Genomic DNA, 23,306 nt, shown 5'->3' on the forward strand with positions numbered 1-23,306 from the left:
TCCCAGCATTTTGAGAGGCTGAGGCAGGAGGATCGCTTAAGCCCAGGAGTTGGAGCCTGCAGCGAGCTCTAAGTGTGTCATTGCACTCCAGCCTGTACGACAGAACAAGATCTTGTCTCTAAAAATTAAAAAACAAAAAAAAAACAAAAAAAAAAATGAAGTCATCATGTCCCTTTAGTGTGTAGAAAAAGCTTTATTTCTCATAGGGACCTTTCTGAGACACCTGATTGGAATAAAGAGTCTCTTCTCTCGTTTATAAAGTTACCATACTGTGCCAGGATCTTCTACTTACACATTTCTGCCTGACTGGAAGGCACAGTCCCCAGACCCCTCGTCAGTGCTTTTTGTCCTCAACTGAATGGGCCCTTCCCTTGTCTAGGACCTTCCCTGTCTAGGACCTTCCCCCATCTCCCGGGAATAAGCCATTATCTTTACTCTCCTTCCTTCTTTTTCCACTTTCCTATACTTTTTCCTTCAGAATATCTGACACACTTAGGTTGTCACATATGCCCCAGCCTGATAAAACTGAAAAAGCTCCGGCTTTGGAGTCAGACAGACCTAGGTTCACTTTATGGCTTTACCACTAATAGCTGTGTGACCCTGAACAAATTACTTAGTTTCTTTAGTTTCCTCATCTATAAAATGATAACCACATCTACCCCAAATAATTTACATAAGAATTTTTTTTTTTAAGACAGAGTTTCACTCTTGTTGCCCAGGCTGGAGTGCAACGGAGTGATCTCGGCTCACTGCAAACTCTGCCTCCTGGGTTCAAGCAATTCTCCTGCCTCAGCCTCCCGAGTAGCTGGGATTACAGGTACCCACCACCATGCTTTGCTAATTTTTTTGTATTTTTAGTAGAGACAGGGCTTCACCATGCTGGCCAGGCTGGGATCAAATTCCTGGCCTCAGCTGATCTGCCCGCCTCAGCCTCCAAAAGTGCTGGGATTACAGGCATGAACCACCATGCCCGATCTAGGACATAAGAATTAAGTAAATAACCCATATAAAAGTGTGCAGCTCAAAAACTACTAGTTGTTCCTTTCCTTTTATCTATTTGCATATATTTTAAATCTGAAACACATTCTCTCCTATCTAGGGCCTCTGGCAGTGCAGCTTATCTCCTGGTCCAGGGAAGACAGTGGTCATCCTAGCAGCACATCATTGTTCAGTTGACCCTCTCATGTGGGCCTTCTCAAGATGCCCTATATAACATAAAGATGATTACTGAGGATAAGCAGCTTGTAAAACCCCACCTCATCCCCACTTCTGACATGTCTTTCCAGCAGCAGTGACTCCGGTGAACAACTCATATCAAACATTTTTCTGCAAACAGGTCAACTGAAATGCCAGAATCTAAACAGAGGCAACAAAGAAAGCGGGGTCGGATGGCCAGTGCTGGTGTCACATGCTCACACTTGAGAGTTCGCAAAGCAACCATCATTCATGGCTATAGGGAGGCAGTGAAAGACTACAATACAGGCTATTGTAGAAAAACATGATGCCAAGTACAGAAAACTGAGTTATGGCTGTTGTGGGAGTCTTACATCTCAGCTCTCCAGCACATGTCTCTGCCAAGGTTGCCTTGTGTGATGGTTCGGGTCCTGTTCTAAGATGAGAAAACACCACAGGAGTTCTCAATGTGGGCTGCTTGGAGAGGCCTCAATTACCCTATTTGAGATCCAAAGCTTCCCCGGGGAAAACTTTTACTTAGGTGGCTCCCATGGGGAAAGTGGGTCACATTCACCTCCTGCTCAGAAAACCCTGCCACACAGCTTTACAACCCCCTTCTCTCAGTCTTCCTCAACAACCTGTGGTGTGCTGGAGATGGCTCATACAGAGGCTTGTGAGTTGACTGTTAAATTTCAAAAATGGTGAGAGCCAGCTGGCTTCACATTAGTAGCCATGGTGGGAGCCCAACCTACAAATCAGCCTCCCTCCCACCACTCACAGCTTCACAACCCCGGTCCCCAAGCAATTGTTAAACATTTACTAGTACACCAAGGACCAACGACTCTCAAGCTGAAGTATCAGGCTCCATTTTCCTCGTAAGTCTTTGTGTTCTCTGGCCCTTTCCCCAAGATCTTTCTGTTCTTCTCCTCGATGTTCTCATGTAATGGATGCCACCCCAGGGCCCCTAACAATGTTGTTCCCCACAAACTGGGGTTCTCCTCTTATGAGTGCTTCAATCGTCTCTGGGAAAATGAAGCTAGGCACCATTTGTATTTCTAAAGAGCCAGCAGTTATTTGTAATGACTCTTAGGATCAGGAGAAAACAAAAATGGTTTAGCAAGATTACCAATAGATGGAAATAAGAAAATATTTGGCAGCTTCTAACATAACCTTCACTCATTCAGATATAAAGCATGTTATTTCCTTAATTTTCTTTAACCTACTCCCACAAATGAATAACCTGTTTTGTCATAATACTTTTGAAGATATGTCTTATATTATACAACATTATATAGTTCTCCTCTGAATCCAAAATCCAAAGCCCTAGTTACAGCAGAGACTTAAACTTAGGAATCTGGTTACACCATCCTATGGCCCTGTGACATATGGGGGTACCAGGAGAACACCCTTCTGCTCTTCCCAGAAAATTTCTAAATTTACATGTAGAGAGATTTTTAGCAAGCTCCTGGGTCACTTGGTTGAAAAGAACACCAACTTCAAGATAAGTGTGCCCATTCTTAAAAATAGAAAGCAGGCTGGTGGTTACCAGGGCAGCTGAGGGTCGGGGGGAAGTTGTTCAATTCTCCAAGATGAAAAAGTTATCAAGATCTGTGGCACAACAATGGACATATTGTTAAGTGTACTATACCATACACTGAACACAATTAAAATGGTTAAGTATTGAAAGGTGTGGGTTTTTTAAACTGCAATTTTAAAAAAAGATAGATTTACCCAGTAGGCCTCATCATATGTTTAGCATTGAGGCTAGCTCATACCAGGCCCCTAATAAATGCTTGTGAATGGTACCAAAGGCAGTATACTTAGGACAGGGATGAGAGTCAGTGCAATAGGGATGATGGAGGCTGTGATTAAATGACTGACTTGTATTTGAAATTATCCAGTCTCTGGGTGTTCTGTGACCCAAGGACATGACTTGCCAGAACTATTTTCTATTCTTTCCGTCCTTTTCAGATCCTGGTTTTGAGTACACTTTACAATTTATGCCTCTTCATTTTATCCAGTCCCTACCTGTCCTCTTTCAAGGCTAAACTCAATTCTTTTCTCCTCCATATGGCCTCTTCTGACCACTTTTCTGATCGTCTGCAGAGATCTTTCCCTAACAGAACAGATCCACTGGTAGGCTAACAATAACAAGTTGCTTTAAACCATCTCTTGCACTATTCCATCCTCTGAGAGCAAAAGCCCTTTTGTATCCCTCAAATGCCTAGCACACTCTGAGGCAAAGAGCAGGCACTAAATACTGATAGCGGAACGAAGGTTGAAGAAAGCAAGAGAGGGCCAATAATTTACTTGCTTTCCAGTGGGATATTTCAAAGGCAGAAAATTGGTCATGAATGTGACTGAAAGCTTAAGGAATAAGGTGTTCAAAGAAGGTTTTGCTTTGAACCCTAAATTGCCACTGTGTTTGCTAGATATTCAGGGCTCTAGAGAATCTTCTGTAAAGGTCTGCTATGAAGCCCTCTCTTGCCTATAAGGAAATTAGAGCAGATATAAATCACCACATCATAGCATTTATAAACCAACCCAAATGGTGAATAGCCTAAAAGGAGCTCAAGATCCTCAATGAGCATTTTCAAAGGTCTGATGGCTTTGGAGCAAAGAAAAGTATGAGGTACTTTTTTTTCCCTCCCCACTGAGACGGAGTCTTGCTTTGTCGCCCAGGCTGGAGTGCAGTGGCACGATCTCAGCTCACTGCAATCTCCGCCTCTCGGGTTCAAGCAATTCTTCTGCCTCAGCCTCCTGAGTAGCTGAGATTACAAGCACATGCCACCACGCCCAGCTAATTTTTGTATTTTTAGTAGAGACGGGGTTTCACTATGTTGGCCAGCTGATCTTAAACTCCTGACCTCGTGATCTGCCCGCCTTGGCCACCCAAAGTGCTGGGATTATAGGCATGAGCCACGGTGCCCAGCCTAAGTATGAGGTACTTTTCAAAGTAGCTAAGCTAGTGATTCTTAAAATGTTGTAAAAGGGAAGTCAAAGACCGGTTGAGGATCTTAGGAAAGATGAACCCTCTTCAATAATAATAATTTTAAAAAGGACATATGCATAATTTCACACACAATTTCAGGGTGTGTACTAACTCTTTAAAGCCTATTTATTCTTGGACCTTAGGTTAAGCACTACCTGTGAATTAATATTATTCTAAGAAACTGCATGGCAGACCTCTAGCACATATATGGATGCATTTCTAATATGATGCAGCTGATAATATCAAAGTCTTTCTCCTAGTTTGAAAAGTAGGAATAGGGCTGGGTGCAGTGGCTCACGCCTATAATGCCAGCACTTTGGGAGGACAAGATGGGAGGATCACTTAAGGCCAAGAGTGTGAGACCAGCCTGGGCAACACATTGAGACTCCTCTTTCCACAAAACTGAAAAAAATTTAGCGGGGCATGGTAGCATGCTCCTGTAGTCTTAGCTACTCAGGAGGCCAAGGCAGGAGGATCACTTGAACCTAAGAGTTTGAGGTTACAGTAAGCAATGATCGCTCCATGCACTCCAGTCTGGGTGACAGAGCAAGACCTTGTCTCTAAAAAAAAAATAATAAAATAAAAGTAAGAATAGAGGAGAGGGAGTATCTAAGAGTGTCAGATAGGGCAGGATAGGCAGAAGAACCTCCCTGGAGAGCTCTTCCATTTCAGCATACTTCTGTGAAGGTAGCAGCATTGCCTCACCAAGACAGGATATGCTCAAAGCATCCAAACCCAAGAATTAGCCTGGAGGTAAAAGTTTCTCTTAAACACCTGCAATCTACATTTATTTAGTACAGACAAAATGGTCACGGGGTTTATCTATGCAACACAAGTTGTATGACAACTATCCTCCTAGGGGAATGAAACTCAGAGTGCAGCCTGGTGCTCATGCCTATAATCCTAGCACTTTGGGAGGCAAAGGTGGGTGGATTGCCTGAGCCCAGCAGTTCGAGACTAGCCTGGACAACATAATGAGACTCCATCTCTACAAAAAAATTTAAAAAATTAGCCAGGCATGGTGGCATGCGCCTGTGGTCCTACTCACTCAGCAGGATAAGATGGAAGGATCACTTGAACCCAGCAGGTCGAGGCTGCAGTGAGTTATGATCATGCCACTGCACTCCAGTCTGGGCAACAGATTGAGATCACACACACACGCACCCACCAAGCAAACAAAAAAGAAAATTAGGGTGCAGGCCACTAGCGAGGGACAAGCTGAAGACCAGAATTTCGGAAGGCTTACAAGGCTGACTGATATGCTCAGGGTGCGTTATTTGTAGTCCTCTTTAAAAGAGAAGAGAGCTAGAGGAGATGAACACAACTGGAAGCAGAAAGAAAGTAGCCTTAGGAATGGAAAGAATCAAAGTAGACTCAAAGTTCCTAATGTCTGAAACCACTTAAGCTGGTATGCATTCTAAATCTTCCAGTCTGACCCCTTCGTTTCATCTTTTTGGGAATCCTTATTCCTTGATGATCAATTTTCCTGGACATATCAAATGATTCTACCAGGTAAGAATGCATGCTTACTAAAAAGCCACACTGGAGAGAGAAAGGAACTAAATCTCAGTTAAGCAGGGGACAAGGGGCCTGAAGGACAATTTTGAAAGGTTTTCAAAATTGAAAACCTTTGTTTCTTCTTCCTAGGTTTTCAAAATTGAAAACCTTTGTTTCTTCTTCCTAGAAACAAGCCGAATCCAGTAGGGAATAAACTATGAGTAATTTCATAGCTCTTAGAAAAGCAAGTTGTATCTTCTCCATAATCTTTATTCATAAAGATATGTTAAATACAAAAAGAGGTCAAAATGCCCTTACCTAATGCCATATATAAAAATTAACTCAAAATGGATTACATATCAAAACATAAGAGCTAAAACTACACTCTTAGAAGAAAACATAGGGGAAAAGCTTCATAACATTAGATATGGCAATAACTTCTTGGACTTCTTGGATTTCTTGGATTTGACACCAAAAGCACAGGCAACAACAGCAACAACAAACAGACAAAATGGACTTCACCAAAGTTTTAAAAGTCTTATGTGTAAAGGACACTAATAATAGAGTAAAAAGACAAACCACAGAATGGAATAGAGTATTTGGAGATCAGATATCTAATGAGGAATTAACATCCAGAATATATAAAGAATTCTTAACAGTTAACAACAACAAAAAAATTCCCCAATTAAAAAATGTGCAAAGGACTTAAAAAGACATTTCTCTAAAGATGATATACAAATGGCTAATATGTACATGAAGAGATGCTCAATATATCATTAGGTAAATGCAAACTGAAACTACAATGAGATACCACGTCATACCCATTAGGCTGGCTATTAAAAAAACAAAACAAAACAAAAAAAAAGACAGAAAACAAGTGTTGGCAAGGATGTGGAGAAATTGGATGTAAAATGGTACAGCCAATCTGAGAAACATTCTGGCAGTTCCTCAAAATGTTAAACATAGAATTATCCTGTGATCCAGCAATTCCACTTCTGAGTATATACACAAAAGAATTGAAAGCAGGGACTCCAACACATAGTTGTATGCCAGTGTTCAAAAGCAACATTATTCATAATAGCTGAAAGGTGGAGACAACCCAAATGTCCACCAATGGATGAATAAACAAAATGTATATACATGCAATGGAATATTATTCAGCCTTAAAAAGGAACAAAATTGTGGCACATGGTAGAATATGGATGAAGCTTGAATACATGATGCTAAGTGAAATAAGCTAGTCACAAAAGTCCAAACACTGTATGATTCCATTAAAGTACCTAGAACAGTCAAATTCATAGAGACAGAGTAGAACAGTGGTTATCAGGGGCTCAGGGTAGGGGAAATGGGGAGTAACTGTTTAATGGATATAGAGTTTCAGTATGGAATGATGAAAAAGCCCTGGAGAGGACAGCAGAGATAGTTGCACAACAATGTTAATGTATTTAATGCCACTGAACTGTACACTTAAAAAGGGTTAAAATGGGCCGGGCACAGTGGCTCACGCCTATAATCCCAGCACTTTGGGAGCCCGAGGCAGGTGGATCACCTGAGGTCAGGAGTTCGAGACCAGCCTGGACAACATGGTGAAACCCCATCTTCACTAAAAAATACAAGAAATTAGCTAAGCGTGGTGGTGGGCACCTGTAATCCCAGCTACTATGGAGGCTGATGCAGGAGAATTGCTTGAACCCGAGAGGCAGAGGTTGCAGTGAGCTGAGATAGCGCCACTGCACTCCAGCCTGGGTGACAAGGGCAAGACTCCGTCTCAAAAAAAAAAAGGGGGCGGTTAAAATGGTAAATGTTATGTTATATATATTCTATCACATATTAAAAAAAAAGAGGTAAAAATGAACAAGCTTCACAATTAACCCCAAACAAATACAACACCTGCATATATACCATAAAAATGCATACAGGCCGGGTGCAGTGGCTCACGCCTGTAATGCCAGCACTTTGGGAGGCTAAAGCAGGTGGCTCATTTGAGGTCAGGAGTTTGAGACCAGCCTGGCAAACATGGCAAAACCCTACTTAAACAAAAATCAGCTGGGTGTGGTGGCATGCACCTATAATCCCAGCTACCTGAGAGGCTGAGGCAGGAGAATCACTTGAACCCAGGAGACAGAGGCTGCAGTGAGCCAAGATCGTGCCACTGCACTCCAGTCTGCGTGACAGAGTGAGACTCCATCTCAAAAACAAACAAAAAAGAATGATCCTTCAGTCACACTGAGGGTATTAACTGATTAAAAAGTTTATCATGAATGATGAAGCCAATGACAATTAACAGAAAAATGTCATTTACCTTCTGGATATCTGAAAAGAAACCCCAATGTGAAAGGCTGGGCTCTGTTTAATACGCAATAATGAATTGACAAGTATCACCTTGAAATGCCTCATAGAGGCTAGAATGTGTCTAGGGGTTGTCAGAATTCAAGAATTCACAAATCTCTTTGCCAGAAGAAAATGGCAGTCTGGGCAGGCAGACATAGCAAAGAGCCCTTTCTTCTCTGCTAACTTACTGAATGCTATAAATTTCATTTAACACCTATCCATGGTCTTTAGGTTTTATTTTAGGAGTACTTTAGAATCTATTGAGGATTAAGTTCTTGACTTTTTTCTCTACTCAGTCTGCTGTCAACAACTGCAGGGCCCTACTGCAATCCATAAAACTAGCTCTTTGAGAGGCCATGAATACTGTTAACATTAAGTGACATTCACATTAATGCTCATAAGTGAAGGGAGAGAAGTGCTCCAACACATGCTGGAGATTAACGAGGCAGTCAAATACATCTAATCTGATAGTGCTGAGAATAAACCAAGTGTACTGTAATGCTGTCATTTAGCACCCTTCAAAGTCAGTTAGGGAAGAGAAGCAACAACTATTTTGAGGGTGGCTCTCAAGAAGGTCCCAGAATAGTATCACCCTCCTCCAAACCACCAAGTGAAAAGGACTGTTAAAAGAGGTAATGAGTACACAAAGACTCAATGAGAGCAATGAATAAGATTATTCACCACTGATCCCCACTTACCTTAGCACCACAACTTATAGAAGGTATATAATAATACTGATAATTGGCCGGGCATGGTGGCTCACGCCTGTAATCCCAGCACTTTGGGAGGCCAAGGTGGGTGGATCACAAGGTCAGGAGATCAAGACCATCCTGGCTAACACGGTGAAATCCCGTCTCTACTAAAAATACAAAAATTAGCCAGGCGTGGTGGTGGGCGCCTGTAGTCCCAGCTACTCGGGAGGCTGAGGCAGGAGAATGGCGTAAACCCAGGAGGTGGAGCTTGCAGTGAGCCGAGATCGCGCCACTGCATTCCAGTCTGGGCGACAAAGCGAGACTCCGTCTCAACAACAACAACAACAACAAAAGATAATTATTATCATTACTATTATTTTGAGACAGGGTCTCACTGTCACCCAGGCTGGAATGCAGTGGTATGATCACAGCTTACCGCAGCCTCAACCTCCCTGGGTTCACCTCAGCTCCCACCTCAGCCTCCCAAGTCGCTAGGACTACAGGTGCGTACCACCACGTCTGGCTAATTTCTCTCTCTCTCTCTTTTTTTTTTTTTTTTTTTTTTTTGTTTTTGTAGAGACAGCTTCACCAAGTGGTACAGGGTGGTCTTGAATTCCTGGGCTCAAGCAATCTGCCCACCTTAGCCTCCCCAAGTGCTGGGATTACAGGTGTGAGCCATTGTACCCAGCTGGTATACAATTATATATTGACCAAGTAAATCAATTTTGCTATCCCTTCCCCATTCTCCTATGAAATCCCTCTCCACTGAAATCGCTTCATCTCTGGCCTGTGCACTCTTTTTGAGAGGCACTTTCATCATTTCATTTAACTTTGAAAGAAGTTGGAGGAGGCTGAGGACACGTGCTTGCTAATCATCCTTTCACAGACTGCCTTGTGTGCCAGAAAGGATTTTTATTATTGGTCTGTGGCAGCTACTGCTGGAGAAAGATTTCAGCTTGACCTTCCCAAGCTGCTGGGGGATGAATACCGCACGTGGCTGACAGAGCAAAAGTCTCTTCCTCTTCTTTTTTTTTTTTTTTTTAAAAAAAAAAGCTTTCAGACTAACCAGAGTTCACTGTGGTAGGGAAATCACCCCTTCTCTTACTGCATAAAACTCAAGATGTTGAATTATTTTGCATAAAAATGATATAGTAAAATTAATGTGAGCCAGTCCAACAAGAAAATGGTAGCATCACAAAGCACCTTACAGACAGCACAGCATCAAAGAACAGGACTCAGGATAGCTCCACAGGCAGAGACGAAAAAAGGAAATAAAGGCCATTTATAAAAGCAGTTTTAAATGTGAGGATGGATTCTCACAGCTGGCCTCACAAAAGAGAACAAATATGTCAAAGGGAACAACTGACAGACTAATAGAGTCCTATCCATCTGGCTGAGAAAAGAGCCATCGGTGGGAATACTGAGAAGCTTGACTGTTAGGAAAAAGGCTTGCTTGGTGCTTCGCTGGGAGAACTGAATAGCTTTGACGAACATTGAAACACATGGTCAAATCATAGCTGGCTGACTGGCTGTGCCAGCAAGAAGCTCAAACAAGGGTTACAAAGATGCACTGGCAAAAAAGGAGAACAGGGCACATGTGGTCTTCCTACTGGCTTGGAGTCTATACCCTGGCCCCTCCAATTTGGGAGTAGGGTTAAAAGGAAAGGGAACCATATGAATAGGATGTCTTATTTTGTGCTTTTAAAAAAAGGACTCGAGAGTCTCATTTTGACACATCAAGTTCAATCCCATGCCACGCTAATGCCTCATCTGTACTTTTATATAATGCAGAGCTGAGTGCAGACGCTCTGGGAGAAGGGGAAATCAGGCCAGATTTAAGGAAAACAAAGACACAAGGCTAACTGCATCTCCAACTTAGTCCATACTACAGAAAAACCTCCTCAGAAATAATTGCTCAAGGCAAAGAGAACTCAATTACTAAGGAAAAGCTGTCCCAATGAGGGCTCATGTTTTAACGAGCCAAATAGCTTCAAATTAAGCTGAACTCAGGGTTTTTCCAATCAGCAGTTTCACCCATTTCTAAGTTCTCATTTCTTATTTTCAAAAATCAAAATGACTCTCTGCCTAAAATTTTAAAAAAAGAAATGCCTTATCACACTCACTCTAAAACAATAATTCACTAGATTTTCACCTACATATCTTCTATATAATTAACAAACCCTTCAGATGGCACAAAGGCAGATAGTATCACTCTATTAAAAGTACTATCAACCAATCCCACACTAATTCCTCTCAGTAGCCTGGCCCTGGACACCCCCACAAAAACTCAGTCACAGAAACCCCTGCCATCAGAGAGAAGGCAACTGCCTGATCCTAGCCACCAACTAGGTCATCTGGGGAAAGTAGTGGCTTACCTGCTCCTCTGACAGTTGGGATATGTGATTCACAGCAGCGTAGGACTCAATTTTGGGGTTAAAGTGGTTGATGATGGCTCTGAAACAAAGAATTCATATTAATATGGTGCCAGATGGAAGAGGGGGATACATCTGTTAAAAAATAACGATCAAGTACCCTCTGGTTTAGAGTACTAGAGCATGGGATGGATTATGACTGGGTAACTGTCCTCTTATTGAACATGAGGAGGTCACAGATGGGGGTGAATTGATAACTCTGAAATGGGAAGGACTTACTATCAGACAGAAAATAGAATCAAGCATCTCTGCTCTGCAAATGAACTAACGGAAAAAACTCAAAGCCGAACAAAAATATTGAGTCCTTCAGATGAGAAAGGGAACCCAGAGGGTTGTCCACTAGAGGGCCCTGGTGCTTCAATCAGAAAGAAAAACTGTCTTCTTTGACTCAGGAGAATAGGGCACTCGGTAAAGTTGGGCCAACAACACATAGGCTAAATAGAAGCAATCTTCATATTTGTTAGTAAGTAGTTTCAAACCAAAATTTTATATCTGGCCATTCAACCCAAAAGCTGAGTGTCATTTTAAAACACTCCCTTCTCCATCACTTGGTCACATCCAAAATCACCTAGTCTTATCAAATCTACCTCTTAAAAAATCTCTGAAATCTGAAATAAATTTCCCTGAAACCAATGCCTTGGTATAGGTCTTTGTCATTTCTTGCCTGGTGTAGCAAAAAGAACACAGGTTTTAGAACATGGTTTCACATGAGTCCATACGAAGATAAATGATTCATAGAGAAGAGACAAATCTCGTTTTTTCTCATATATATATAAAATTATATATATACATATATATAATTTTAGACAGCATGTCACTGTCACCAAGTCTAGAATGCAGTGGCATGATCATGGCTCACAGAATCCTTAACCTCCTAGGCTCAAGTGATCCTCCCACCTAAGCCTCCCTAGTGGGACTACAGGCACGTGCCACCATGTCTGGCTAATTATTTTTGTATTTTGTTGGTAGAGACCGGGTTTTGCCATGTTGCCCAGGCTTAAGCCTGGGCTCAAGCAATCCACAGGTCTCTGCCTCCCAAAGTGCTGGAATTACAGACATGAGCCACGGCAGCTGGCCAACAAATCTTTCTTATAGAACAATTTCAAATAATATATATGTAGATACTTCTCCCTATAGGAAATGAAGTTTATTTCTCATCCTGAGGGTGTGCTAGATTTAGTGACTGATTGCCAAAGACTAGAGTAGCAAATGGGAAACACAGTAACTTTATAGCAAAGAAGCCTGGCAAACACTACCTTAACAAAATGATGAAGCTGTATATTGCCAGTGATATCATGTAGATATCATGCAACCCTTGGTGTGACCTGATGAGAAGGACACTTAATATCTCAGTCTAATCACAAGAAAAATATCAGATAGGGGACATTCTACAGGATAACTGAATGGTACTTTTTTTTTTTTTTTTAGACAGGGTCTCACTTTGTCATCCAGGCTGGAGTGCAGTGGCACAAACATAGCTCACTACAGTCTCCACTTCCTTGGCTCAAGCAATCCTCCCACTTCAGCTTCCCAAGTAGCTGGGACTACAGGCATGTGCCGCCGTGTCTGACTAATTTTTGTATTTTTCATAGAGATGAGGTTTCACTAGATTGCCCAGGCTGGTCTCAAACTTCTGAGCTCAGGCGGTCCTCCCTCCTCGGCCTCCGAAAATGCTGGGATGACAGGCATGAGCCATTGCTCCTGGCCCTGACTGGTAGTTTCTTTCTTTCTTTCTTTCTTTCTTTCTTTCTTTTCTTTTCTTTTCTTTTCTTTTTTTTGAGATGGAGTTTTGCTGTTGTTGCCCAGGCTGGAGGGCAATGGCACAATCTCGGCTCACTACAACCTCCACCTCCTGGGTTCAAGCAATTCTTCTGCTTCTGCCTTAGCTTCCCAAGAAGTTGGGATTACAGGCCCCCACCACTATGCCCAGCTAATTTTGTATTTTTAATAGAGATGGGGTTTCACTACATTGGCCAGGCTGTTCTCAAACTCCTGACCCTTCAGGTGATCCACTTGCCTTGGCTTTCCAAAGTATTGGGATTACAGGTATGAGCTACCGTGCTCAGCTGGTACTTTCTTAAGACTCTAAAAGCCATGAAAAACAAGAGTTGAGAAATTGTCACAGATCACTGGGGAGATATGACAATTAAATGCATATCCTGGAATGGCCCCTGGAACAGCAAGAGGAAATTAATGGAAAAACTAGTAAAATCTAATTAAAACATGGAGTTTAGTTAATAATAATGCCAGTTACTTAGTGTTGATAGATGTACCTTGGTGACATAAAATGAGGGAAATTAGGCTGAGGGTATCCAGGAACTCTGTGGATTATCTTTTTACTTTTTCTGTAAATCTAAAATTATTCCAAAACAGAAAGTTTATTAAAATGGGTGGTGTGGGCTAGGTGTGGTGGCTCACGCATGTAATTCCAGCACTTTGAGAGGCCAAGGTGAGCGGATCACTTGAGCTCAGGAGTTCAAGATCAGCCTAGGTAACATGGTGAAACCCTGTCTCTACAAAAAATACAAAAAAATTTAGCCAGGTGTGGTGGCACACACTTGTGGTCCCAGCTACTTGGGAGGCTGAGGTGGGAGGATCACTTAAGCCCAGGAGGCAGAGGTTTCAGTGAGCCAAGACTGTGCCACTGCACTCCAGCCTGGGTGACATAGTAAAACCCTGTCTTCTCACAAAAAACTCCACCTAAAATCAACAACAACAACAAAATGGGTGCATGGGCTGGGTGCAGTGGCTCACAACTGTAATCCCAGCATTTAGGGAGGCTAAGGTGGGAGGATTACTTGAATCCAGGAGTTCGAGACCAGCCTGGGCAACATGGTGAGACCCTGTCTCTACAAAATAAAAAAAATAATAAGCCAGGGCCAGGTGTGATGGCATGTGCCTGTAGTTTCAGCTACTTGGAAGGCTGAAGTGGGAGGATCACTTGAGCCCAGGGGGATGAAGCTGTAGTGAGCTGTGTTTGTGTTACCACACTCCAGACTGGGCAACATAACAAGACCTTGTCTCAAAGATAAAAATAAAACGTGTGCACATGTGTATATGTGTGTTTGCGTGCGTGTGTGTGTATGTATGAGCTAGCATAACAAATCACTATTTTCTTTTATAGCTTCTTGATAGTAAAGAATTATAGAACCATTTAATCTAATTCTGGTAATAAAAGTATAAACCAAAAACTTAAAAAAAAATACCAATCTCTGCACTTATCACAATATCTGGGAATAGTCTATTGCAGCCATATAAGAAATGTTTGTTGAAAGAGGGCTAAATCTTAGAGGGTACATTTATAACATTTATATAACATAATATATAACATTTATAGTACAAATAATAAAAACTTGGAAAAGCAATGCCGAACATCTAACCCAATGCCTGGTACACAGCTTGTGCTCAATAAATCCTCAATAAATGAATAAACCAAATATGACAGACATGAGTCAGGAGCAAGAGGAGAGTTCTGACAACTTATTTTTCTAGAAACTACCAAGAGAGCTGAAGATAATATCTGGAAGTTAAGGCTGAGGTTTAGTCTAAATCCAAAGTAGGAAAGAATTTTGTGACCAAGTGGGGGTCAAATATTTTTCTCAATCAGAGAGCAAGGCTCAAGGATGTTGGCAGAGATGACCACAGCCCATAAGCAGAAAGGAAAACCAGGACCCTAAACCCAATGAGAAGGTAGGGGAAGCAAGTTTAGAGAGGAACTGATAATCCCATCGATCCCAGCAGCAGCACCAATTTAAGTTCACTCAGGGTGGAGTCTTGTGTCATAGGGTTGTGTCCAGGACCAACAGGATTGACGGAAAGGAGCTACAGTAGTCAAATCAATCTACCAGAGACCACAGGTATCTTCGGAAAAAGATTTTGCACTCTGTAAATGCATCCACATTTTATGCTTTTATAGTTTTTTTTTTAAATCAGGCTTTCCTTACATTTGTTAGGAAATTTTTTTTTTGAAAAATTCCTGTCTCAACTGAACTAGAAGTTTTGTTCTTGTTCTTGTTTATTATTATTATTATTATTATTATTATTATTATTATTTATTCTTGCCTAGGTTTGGAGAATACAGAGATCCAAGTACCCTAGCTTCTGTCTGGGTGGAATGTTCGTGGCCACCGGGGCAACCAGGGGAGCTAGTGAGGTTGGAACAATGAAATAATCCCTGGGAATGGAATTGCTGGGGATGTAATTCTCTTTCCTTTCTACCTGAATAGTTCTTTCACCAGGAAACAAAGCAAGGACATAAGAAAGGAAAGAAAAGAGACAGGAAGAAGAGAGGGAAGGAGAAAAGGAAAGAGGAAAGAAGGGTGAGAGGGGCTGGGAGGCAGGAAGGGAGGGAGTGAGGGAGAGAAAGGAAAACCCAGAAGGCATTACCTTCAAAATGTACACTTATTTCCTTCCCTTCTCACCATTATACTTATCAGGTGTCAGCTGGCTCTACGGGTGACCAGTTCTTCATACTGCAGGACACACAAGCTGATATTGTTTGGGCAAACTTATCCTGAGGGTATGATAGATTTACCACTCTGGGAATACATATTTGGAATAAGATAAAATCATCTTCCAACCTGCCCTGTGACAATCTCATCTCAGAACTTCAGATCTAAGCAGGTGATTAAGGTCTCCCACCAGGCAGGTTGAAAAACTATTTAGAAACCTGAGGAAGGTGGAACAGTCTACATTCAGTTAGCAGTCTCTAACTCAGTACCCACAAAGGCAGTATATGTGTCGGCCTTACGTTTTGTTTGTTTGTTTGTTTGTTTCTTTGGGATTGTTATCTGCAAAATCTGAGTGCTAACCTAATGTCCTGGAGATATGCCAGGTGGAGGGTATTCAGCCTAAGCAGTAAGAAAAATAGTCTAGCACTGGCTCTTCTCTCTCTAGGCTCTTAAGAAAGGAATTCCAGACAGGGCTTGGGGGCTTCCCATTAAAGTTCTTAGTACTTTGCACTATTGAAATGGAAAAATGTCCTGACATGGCACAGAAATGGCAGAACACTGGAACCAGGCTAAGCCAGACCAAGCTGAGTGACACACCTTTTCAGTAACTGAATTACACAGCTGCTTCTTCCCCAGGAAGTCTGATGACTACCAGGCTCACCTGGGTTGTGATTCCGCACCATTCCACCTGGCCAAGGCGTTAGATGAGGACTCATGCTTGACTAGCTCTTAGTGGGAGAAAGATGAGGCACCAGATTTATAGATGAAGGAGGAATCTCCCCATTTTCTTTAGGCTTTCCTTCTCACTGGTAGCACCTCCAAAAGGATTTACTACCATCTTTTCTGAACCTTTGGGAAGGGAGTTTCTGGGAGATTCTAACAGTACTTCTCTCTCTTTTTTACCGGTCAAAACCTAACAGGTAGCAACGGCCGGTGCTGATGCCTAAAATGAAAGTCTTCCAGGAAAGAAGAAATGGCATTTTTTTCTACCCAAAGATGAATGAGCAAAACATGAGTTCAATTTCCTCTCCATCCATTCCATCTAAACCCCCACCCTACAAAAAGTGAAGGTGAATACTGCAAACGGGACACAACTTCCTCACCTCTGTCTAGTGTGAGTGAGGAAGAAAATGAGGCTAAGGAAAGAAGAGACTAGGGAGAAGAGTCACAGTAGACTGTTACACACTGAATGTCTGTGTCCCCTCCAAATTCAGACATTGAAGCCCTAACCCTCAATGCGATTGTATTTGGAGATAAGGCCTTTATGGAAGTTAATTAAGGTTAAATGAGGTAATAAGGCTGGGACCCCTGATCCAATAGGATTGGTGTCCTTATAAAAATAGACACCAGGCCGGGCACAGTGGCTCACACCTGTAATCCTAGCACTTTGGAAGGCTGAGGTGGGTGGATCACCTGAGGTCAGGAGTTTGAGACCAGCCTGGCCAACATGGCGAAACCCCATCTCTACTAAAAATACAAAATTAGCCAGGTGTGGTGACAGGTGCCTGTAATCCCAGCTGCTTGGGGGGCTGAGGCAGGAGAATCGCTTGAACCCAGGAGCCGGAGGTTGCAGTGAACTAGAATCATGCCACTTCACTCCAGCCTGGGCAAAAGAGTGAAACTCCGTCTCAAAAAAAAAAAAAAAGACTCCAGAGAGGTCTCTTCCTATCTGTCACATGAGGACACAGTGAGAAGGCTGCCATCTCATAAGCCAGGAAGACAGCTCTCACCAGAAACTGACCCTGCTAGGGTCCCAGATCAAGGATCTGGGACTTCTAGCCTCCAGAACTGTGAGAAAATACAGGAAGGTTTGAGTGGACAATGAATGAGAAAACATAGCCATAATGAAAAGATTAAGGTTTCCCTTAGACAAAGGTGGCAAGGCAATTAAATAGGGAAAAAAATAATCTTTTCAACAAATGGTACTGGGACAAGTAGTTATCCACATGCAAAAGAATGAAGTTAGATCCCTTCCTTATACCATACACAAAAGAACTAGAAATGGATCACAGATCTAAACGTAAGGTCTAAAAACTATAAAATTCTTTTTTCTTTATTTTTTGAGATGGAGTCTCTCTCTGTTGCCCAGGCTGGAGTGCAGTGGTGGAATCTCAGCTCACTGCAAACTCTGCCTCCTGGGTTCACACCATTCTCCTGCCTCAGCTTCCCAGGTAGCTGGGACTACAGGTGCCTGCCACCACACCCGGCTAATTTTTTTGTATTTTTATTTATTTATTTATTTATTTATTTATTTATTTATTTGTTTATTTATTTATTGAGATGGAGTCTCACTCTGTCCCCCAGGCTGGAGTGCAGTGGCACGATCTCAGCTCACTGCAAGCTCCACCTCCTGGGTTCACACCATCCTCCTGCCTCAGCCTCCCCAGTAGCTGGGACTACAGGCACCCGCGACCACACCCAACTAGTTTTTTTGTATTTTCAGTAGGGATGGGGTTTCACTGTGTTAGCCAGGATGGTCTCAATCTCCTGACCTCGTGATCCGCCTGCCTCGGCCTCCCAAAGTGCTAGGATTACAGGCATGAGCCACCACGCCCAGCCCTTAAAAGCTATAAAATTCTTACAAGTGAATCTTCATGACTTGAGGTTAGGCAGTGATTTCTTACATAAAACACCAAAAGCACAAATGACAAAAGAAAAAGTGGATCAATCTGAACTTTAAACTTTGTGCTGCAAACAATGCCATCAAGAAAGTGAAAGGACAATCCACAGAATAAGAGAAAATATTTGCAAATTTTGTCTGATAAGAAACTTGTATCCAGAATATATAAAGAACTCTTATATTCAACAATGAATTACACACAAATAATACAATTTTTTTAAAGAACAAATTATTTGAATAGACAAGAAAAGATACTCAGTATCATTAGTCATTAGGGAAATGCAAATCAAAACCACAATGAGATACCACTTCACACCCATTAGGATAATGGTAAAAACAGAATAGCAAGGCTGGGCACAGTGGCTCATGCCTGCAATCCCAGGAGTTCGAAACAAGCCTGGGCAACATGGGGAGACCCCCGTCTCTACAAAATTACCAAAAAAAAATTAGCCAGATGTGGTGGCACGCGCCTGTAGTCCCAGCTACTTGGGTGGCCAAAGCGGGCAGACCGCTTGAGCCTAGGAGGCCGAGGCTGCAGTGAGCTAAGATGGAGTCACTGCACTCCAGCCTAGGTGAGAGTGCAGACCCTGTCTCAAAACAAACAAACAAACAAAAAAATAATAACAAATGTTGGCAAGGATGTGGAGAAGAACTCTCGTACATCGCTGGTGGGATTGTAAAATGGTACAGCTACTTCAATTTATAGGAAAGGTCCAGAATAGGCAAATTTGTAGAAACAGAAAGTAGAATCATGGTTACTTAGGGCTACAAGGAGGGTTAGGGAAGAATAGGGAGTGACTGCTATTGGGTATAGGGTTTCTTTCAGGGGGAACACAATATTCTAAAGTTAGATTGTGATGATGATTGCACAACCCTAGGATTATACCAGAAAACATGAACTGTATACTTTAAATGGATGAACTGTATCATATATAAATTATCATGGCTTCCTTGGCCCCAGCAGTTTTTGAGCAAGCTGCTTTCTCCAACCAGTTCCACACAGAATTCATGTGGTGATTCGCTCACTAAGAAAACTTTTCTAAAGCTTGCATATGTTAGCAACGCTGATGGCAGTAGGAAAAGGAGCTCACTGGGTCATGAACTATTCTATAAATTACAGAAGCTGGGATTTTAGGAGCTTCTGGAGAGAGAGAGCTCTGTGGTACAATACCACAAAAGGTGGCAGAGATGGCATTTGAGACTAGTGCTGAAGGGCACATGCTCAGGAAGAAACGACCCTACCTGGAGGTGAGAAGAGCCCAACTCATGGTAATATGTATGATATACTTAAATCAAAAGTTCTGCACGTAGCAAAGGATGTCAGCTTTTGGCTATTGGAATAGGATGTTGAGGGGGGTGGCACAGTTAGTAGATGAGAAGAAAGTTTCTCTTATTCTCAACATCCTTTTCCTTTACCATTTTCTTTTCCAGCAATAGTTGGAGTTGACCACATTATTCAGGGAAATAGAATTGGGAAGATTTAAAGAAATACAGGTAGTAATAAGGCCCAAGGAAGGGGAAAGGAGTTCTACCCACAGACAGAACTTAGTGGGGAAAGAGAATATAATTTCTAACCAAACCTCTAGCTTTTCCGAAACTTGAACTAAAAGCTCCAAGAGAGCAGGTACTAAATTTATTTTGCTCACCAATATTTTGTCCAGTTTCACTGTAAGTAGCTTTGCTTCTGGAGATCCAGAATCACTAGCTATCCTCCCAAGTATGAAAATAAAAATTAAAATGTTTTATCCTCATCCCAGGAAAAAAGGTGGCTCAGATATGAACAACTGTCCTCCCAAAGAAGGAGCAAAAGTTGACACTGATGACAATAAAGCTTTTCTTCCTCTTAAGTCATATCAAGAGGCTAGAGGAAAGCTTTCTGGCATTCCTTATTTAAGTAATCCAATACCTTCTAAAAGTAAGCCTAGGTTTTGTTTGTGCGTTTGTTTGAGGGTGGGGAGGATGAGGTGAGGCATGGGGGAGTGTGTTTTACTCTGGTACTGGGCCTCTAAAGCCACTGAATTAGAAAGTCCCAAAGGGGAAGGAAAAATAAATAGACAACATCATGGTAAAGAGAAATTGCTAAAGCCAACCACAGTGAGGGATGGCACTGTGCCCAGTGCACCTTTAAGAGCAGGAATCTGGGCCACCCTCCAATGCAATTTTCAACTTCTGACTGCAGAAGATAGGGGTCACTTATACAGGCTGAAGCAAAATGAAGTGGACAGATGGAACAGTAAGGATGAACAGTAAACTGGCTGGGGATTTCTTGGTCCATTTTAAATTTATTCTTTCTGACTCATGACTCTGCAAAGCAGCTCTCTTTTCCCAAGTGCCGGGTGGTTGTTAACTGAGACACATAGTTAATGCCGAACTTGCATTAAAGATAAGCATGGAAATGTTCCTTTAACAATGTAGGCAATATAGCTTAAGAGAAAATGTAGGCCAGGCACGGTGGCTCTCCCCTATAATTCCAGCACTTTGGGAGGCTAAAGTGGGAGAAGTGCTTAGCTCAGGAGTACAAAAAAAAATTTTTTTTTTTAATTAGCTGGGCATGGTGACATGTGCTTGTTGTAGTCCCAGCTACTCAAGAGGCTGAGGTGGGAGGATGATTTGAACCAGGGATGTCAAGGCTGCAGGGAATCATGATCACACCACTGTGCTCCCCAGCCTGGGTGACAGAGCAAGACCCAGTCTTAAGAAAAAAGGAAAAAAGAAAAAGAAAATATGGATTCCTCCTCATATCCAATACAAATCTAAAGCAAATCCTCCAAAATGCAACCTCCCATGGACAGAAGCAACTACAAGTCTTTTATGAAACAATAAATAAATAGTTTCATTCAGAAGCTCAGAACATGGTGACTGTTTCATTACTAAGATACCTGAAGGAAGCAGGCTATCTCTAAAAGCTGCTATGTACATCTTTCAGGCAGAACAGAGAAAAACAAGCAAAAGTTGTTTTTGTAGCTCTCATTCCAAGGAAGGAGGGAACATCACTGGTATACTCAATACATACATATATATATGTATATGAAGATTCTTAAAGATTTCACCCTAAAACTACTCCTATAAGACTACCAGATTTACATTAAACAGTCTGATTGTGGGTGAATTTCTCAGGCTTAGTAAAAAATTTGGATCTTAAGCTCCAACCTCATTAAGACCTGTAGCCCTGTATTTTCAAATGCTTACTAAACATTTACACCTGGATGTCTTGCTTTTGTTTACCTGGATTTCTTCACATAGAATGTTATCACCACTAAAAAGTCTAAGTCATCTTCTTCCTTGAAGGCCCAGTTAAAATACCATTGCTTCCCTGAACCACATGGTTCATACAGAAAACAGCAAGGCTTTAGAGAAAGGAGATCTGAAAAAAATCTGGATTCCTCCACTTATTAACTGTGTGACTTTGGACAAGAGATCAACCTCTCTGAGTAGTAGTTTATTTGGTTGAATTTCATTTCCAAAACTTTCCTCTCTGTTTTCCTGCATATCATCTAGCCCTAAAGATTTTTTTCCCCCCAAAGCAGTTTCCCTTTTCCTAGACTAGTCCAGTGATACACTACTATGCAATATACTACAGAGTATGTTCTCAGGTATCTGGGACTAAAGACAAGAAAACCACCATATTCGTAATTGCTTTTACCTGGGAAACCTTTAGGCATACAGGTAAAATACAAACTTCTGAGAAGGGGTAAAGGTATGATTGAGTGTATGTGGCAGTAGTTAAAATGGTTCATCTGAGGCTGAGTTATTTCATATTAAACTAACATTTCTTTCACCTTCGGAATTGCCTCACAGACTCCTATTTCATGCAGTACTAAGCTTCCTTCTTCATAGAGTCAATGAATCTTCAGCCCATCCAATTCAACAGCAAGAAAAAAAGCAATTTCCCTTGATGCCTGTTAACAGAAATGCATTACAAGCCTCAGAGACTCTGCTGATTAACATTAAACAAAATAAAATCTCAAGTAAGAATACCTTCTAACTTTTTCACTTTGAAACTATCTAATCAAAACATCAGCAACTGACCTGTTAGGATAATCCTTCTAATTTACCCCCTAAGTTTTAGGCCTTAACCCTTTCAGGACCATTATTTCCCTCCATAAATTATAATACTGTCCCTGTGGCCATTCTTTTCAGGACCAAAGACACAAAAATGGAACCCTAGTATAAAAGGTATTTTGACAACCACCAGGAAGGATGAACTACTGACCAGTGCATCTAGTTGCTTACTTTACCCAATGATCCAATTATGTAAGCTGGCCTAAGTAATTACTAAAGAGAATTTTTTTTTTTTTTTTTTTTGAGATGGAGTCTTGCTCTGTGTCCCAGGCTGGAGTGCAGTGGCGCGATCTCGGCTCACTGCAAGCTCCACCCCCTGGGTTCACGCCATTCTCCTGCCTCAGCCTCCCGAGTAGCTGGGACTACAGGCGCCCGCCACCATGCCCGGCTAATTTTCTTGTATTTTTAGTAGAGACGGGTTTTCACCGTGTTAGCCAGGATGGTCTCGATCCCCTGACCTCGTGATCCGCCCACCTTGGCCTCCCAAAGTGCTGGGATTACAGGCTTGAGCCACCACACCCAGCCAAGAGAATTTGATAATGTAAATTTATTGGTTAAAGGGAGTGGAACACAAAATGTGTATTATTGACTACACCTTAGCAACCTTCATATTTTAACCTGCGGAATGATTTGAGTCAGCATTTCTCTTGATTTCTGGGTGAGAAACACATGTCACACCAGGTAACGTATTCACTGCTGACTATATTTTCATCTAGCCTCTGCATTAGGCAGATGAAGGTTCACAATTCATTAAAGTGGAGGGAAAGAGGAGAAGTTTAATGTGCATGAAATGTACAGGCGCACGGCCTCAGGGGCATTTGTCATTTTCTGGAGCTGTGTGCATGACTGCACAGCGTGGGTTTTCTACCTTGATGCATGACTTTGCCCGATGTAGGTTTCCACCTCATCACCTGTTGGAAATTAAGCAACTGGTTATAGCTATTTTGCTTAAGAGTTAATGTCTAGTTACTATGGCCCCAAACCATAGATTTAAGCCAAGTAAAATGTCATGGGCTTTACACTTTGGCTAAATTATCTACTCTAGCACTGCCATAA

The 23,306-nt window shown here is 41.9% G+C and overlaps 1 protein-coding gene across 3 annotated transcripts in view; it reads right to left on the bottom strand.

Moving 5' to 3' along the window:
• The window catches only part of ARMH3 (armadillo like helical domain containing 3), a 227,652-nt gene that overhangs the window by 36,749 nt on the left and 167,597 nt on the right, over positions 1-23,306 (bottom strand). For all 3 annotated transcript variants that reach the window (XM_038009495.2, XM_038009496.2, XM_073019294.1), the window contains one exon: positions 11,061-11,139. In XM_038009495.2, coding sequence (XP_037865423.1) covers positions 11,061-11,139 — 79 coding nt within the window. The remainder of the gene's footprint in view (positions 1-11,060; positions 11,140-23,306) is intronic.

Source organism: Chlorocebus sabaeus, chromosome 9 (genome assembly GCF_047675955.1).
Source record: "Chlorocebus sabaeus isolate Y175 chromosome 9, mChlSab1.0.hap1, whole genome shotgun sequence".
In the NCBI taxonomy this organism is placed as follows: domain Eukaryota; kingdom Metazoa; phylum Chordata; class Mammalia; order Primates; family Cercopithecidae; genus Chlorocebus; species Chlorocebus sabaeus.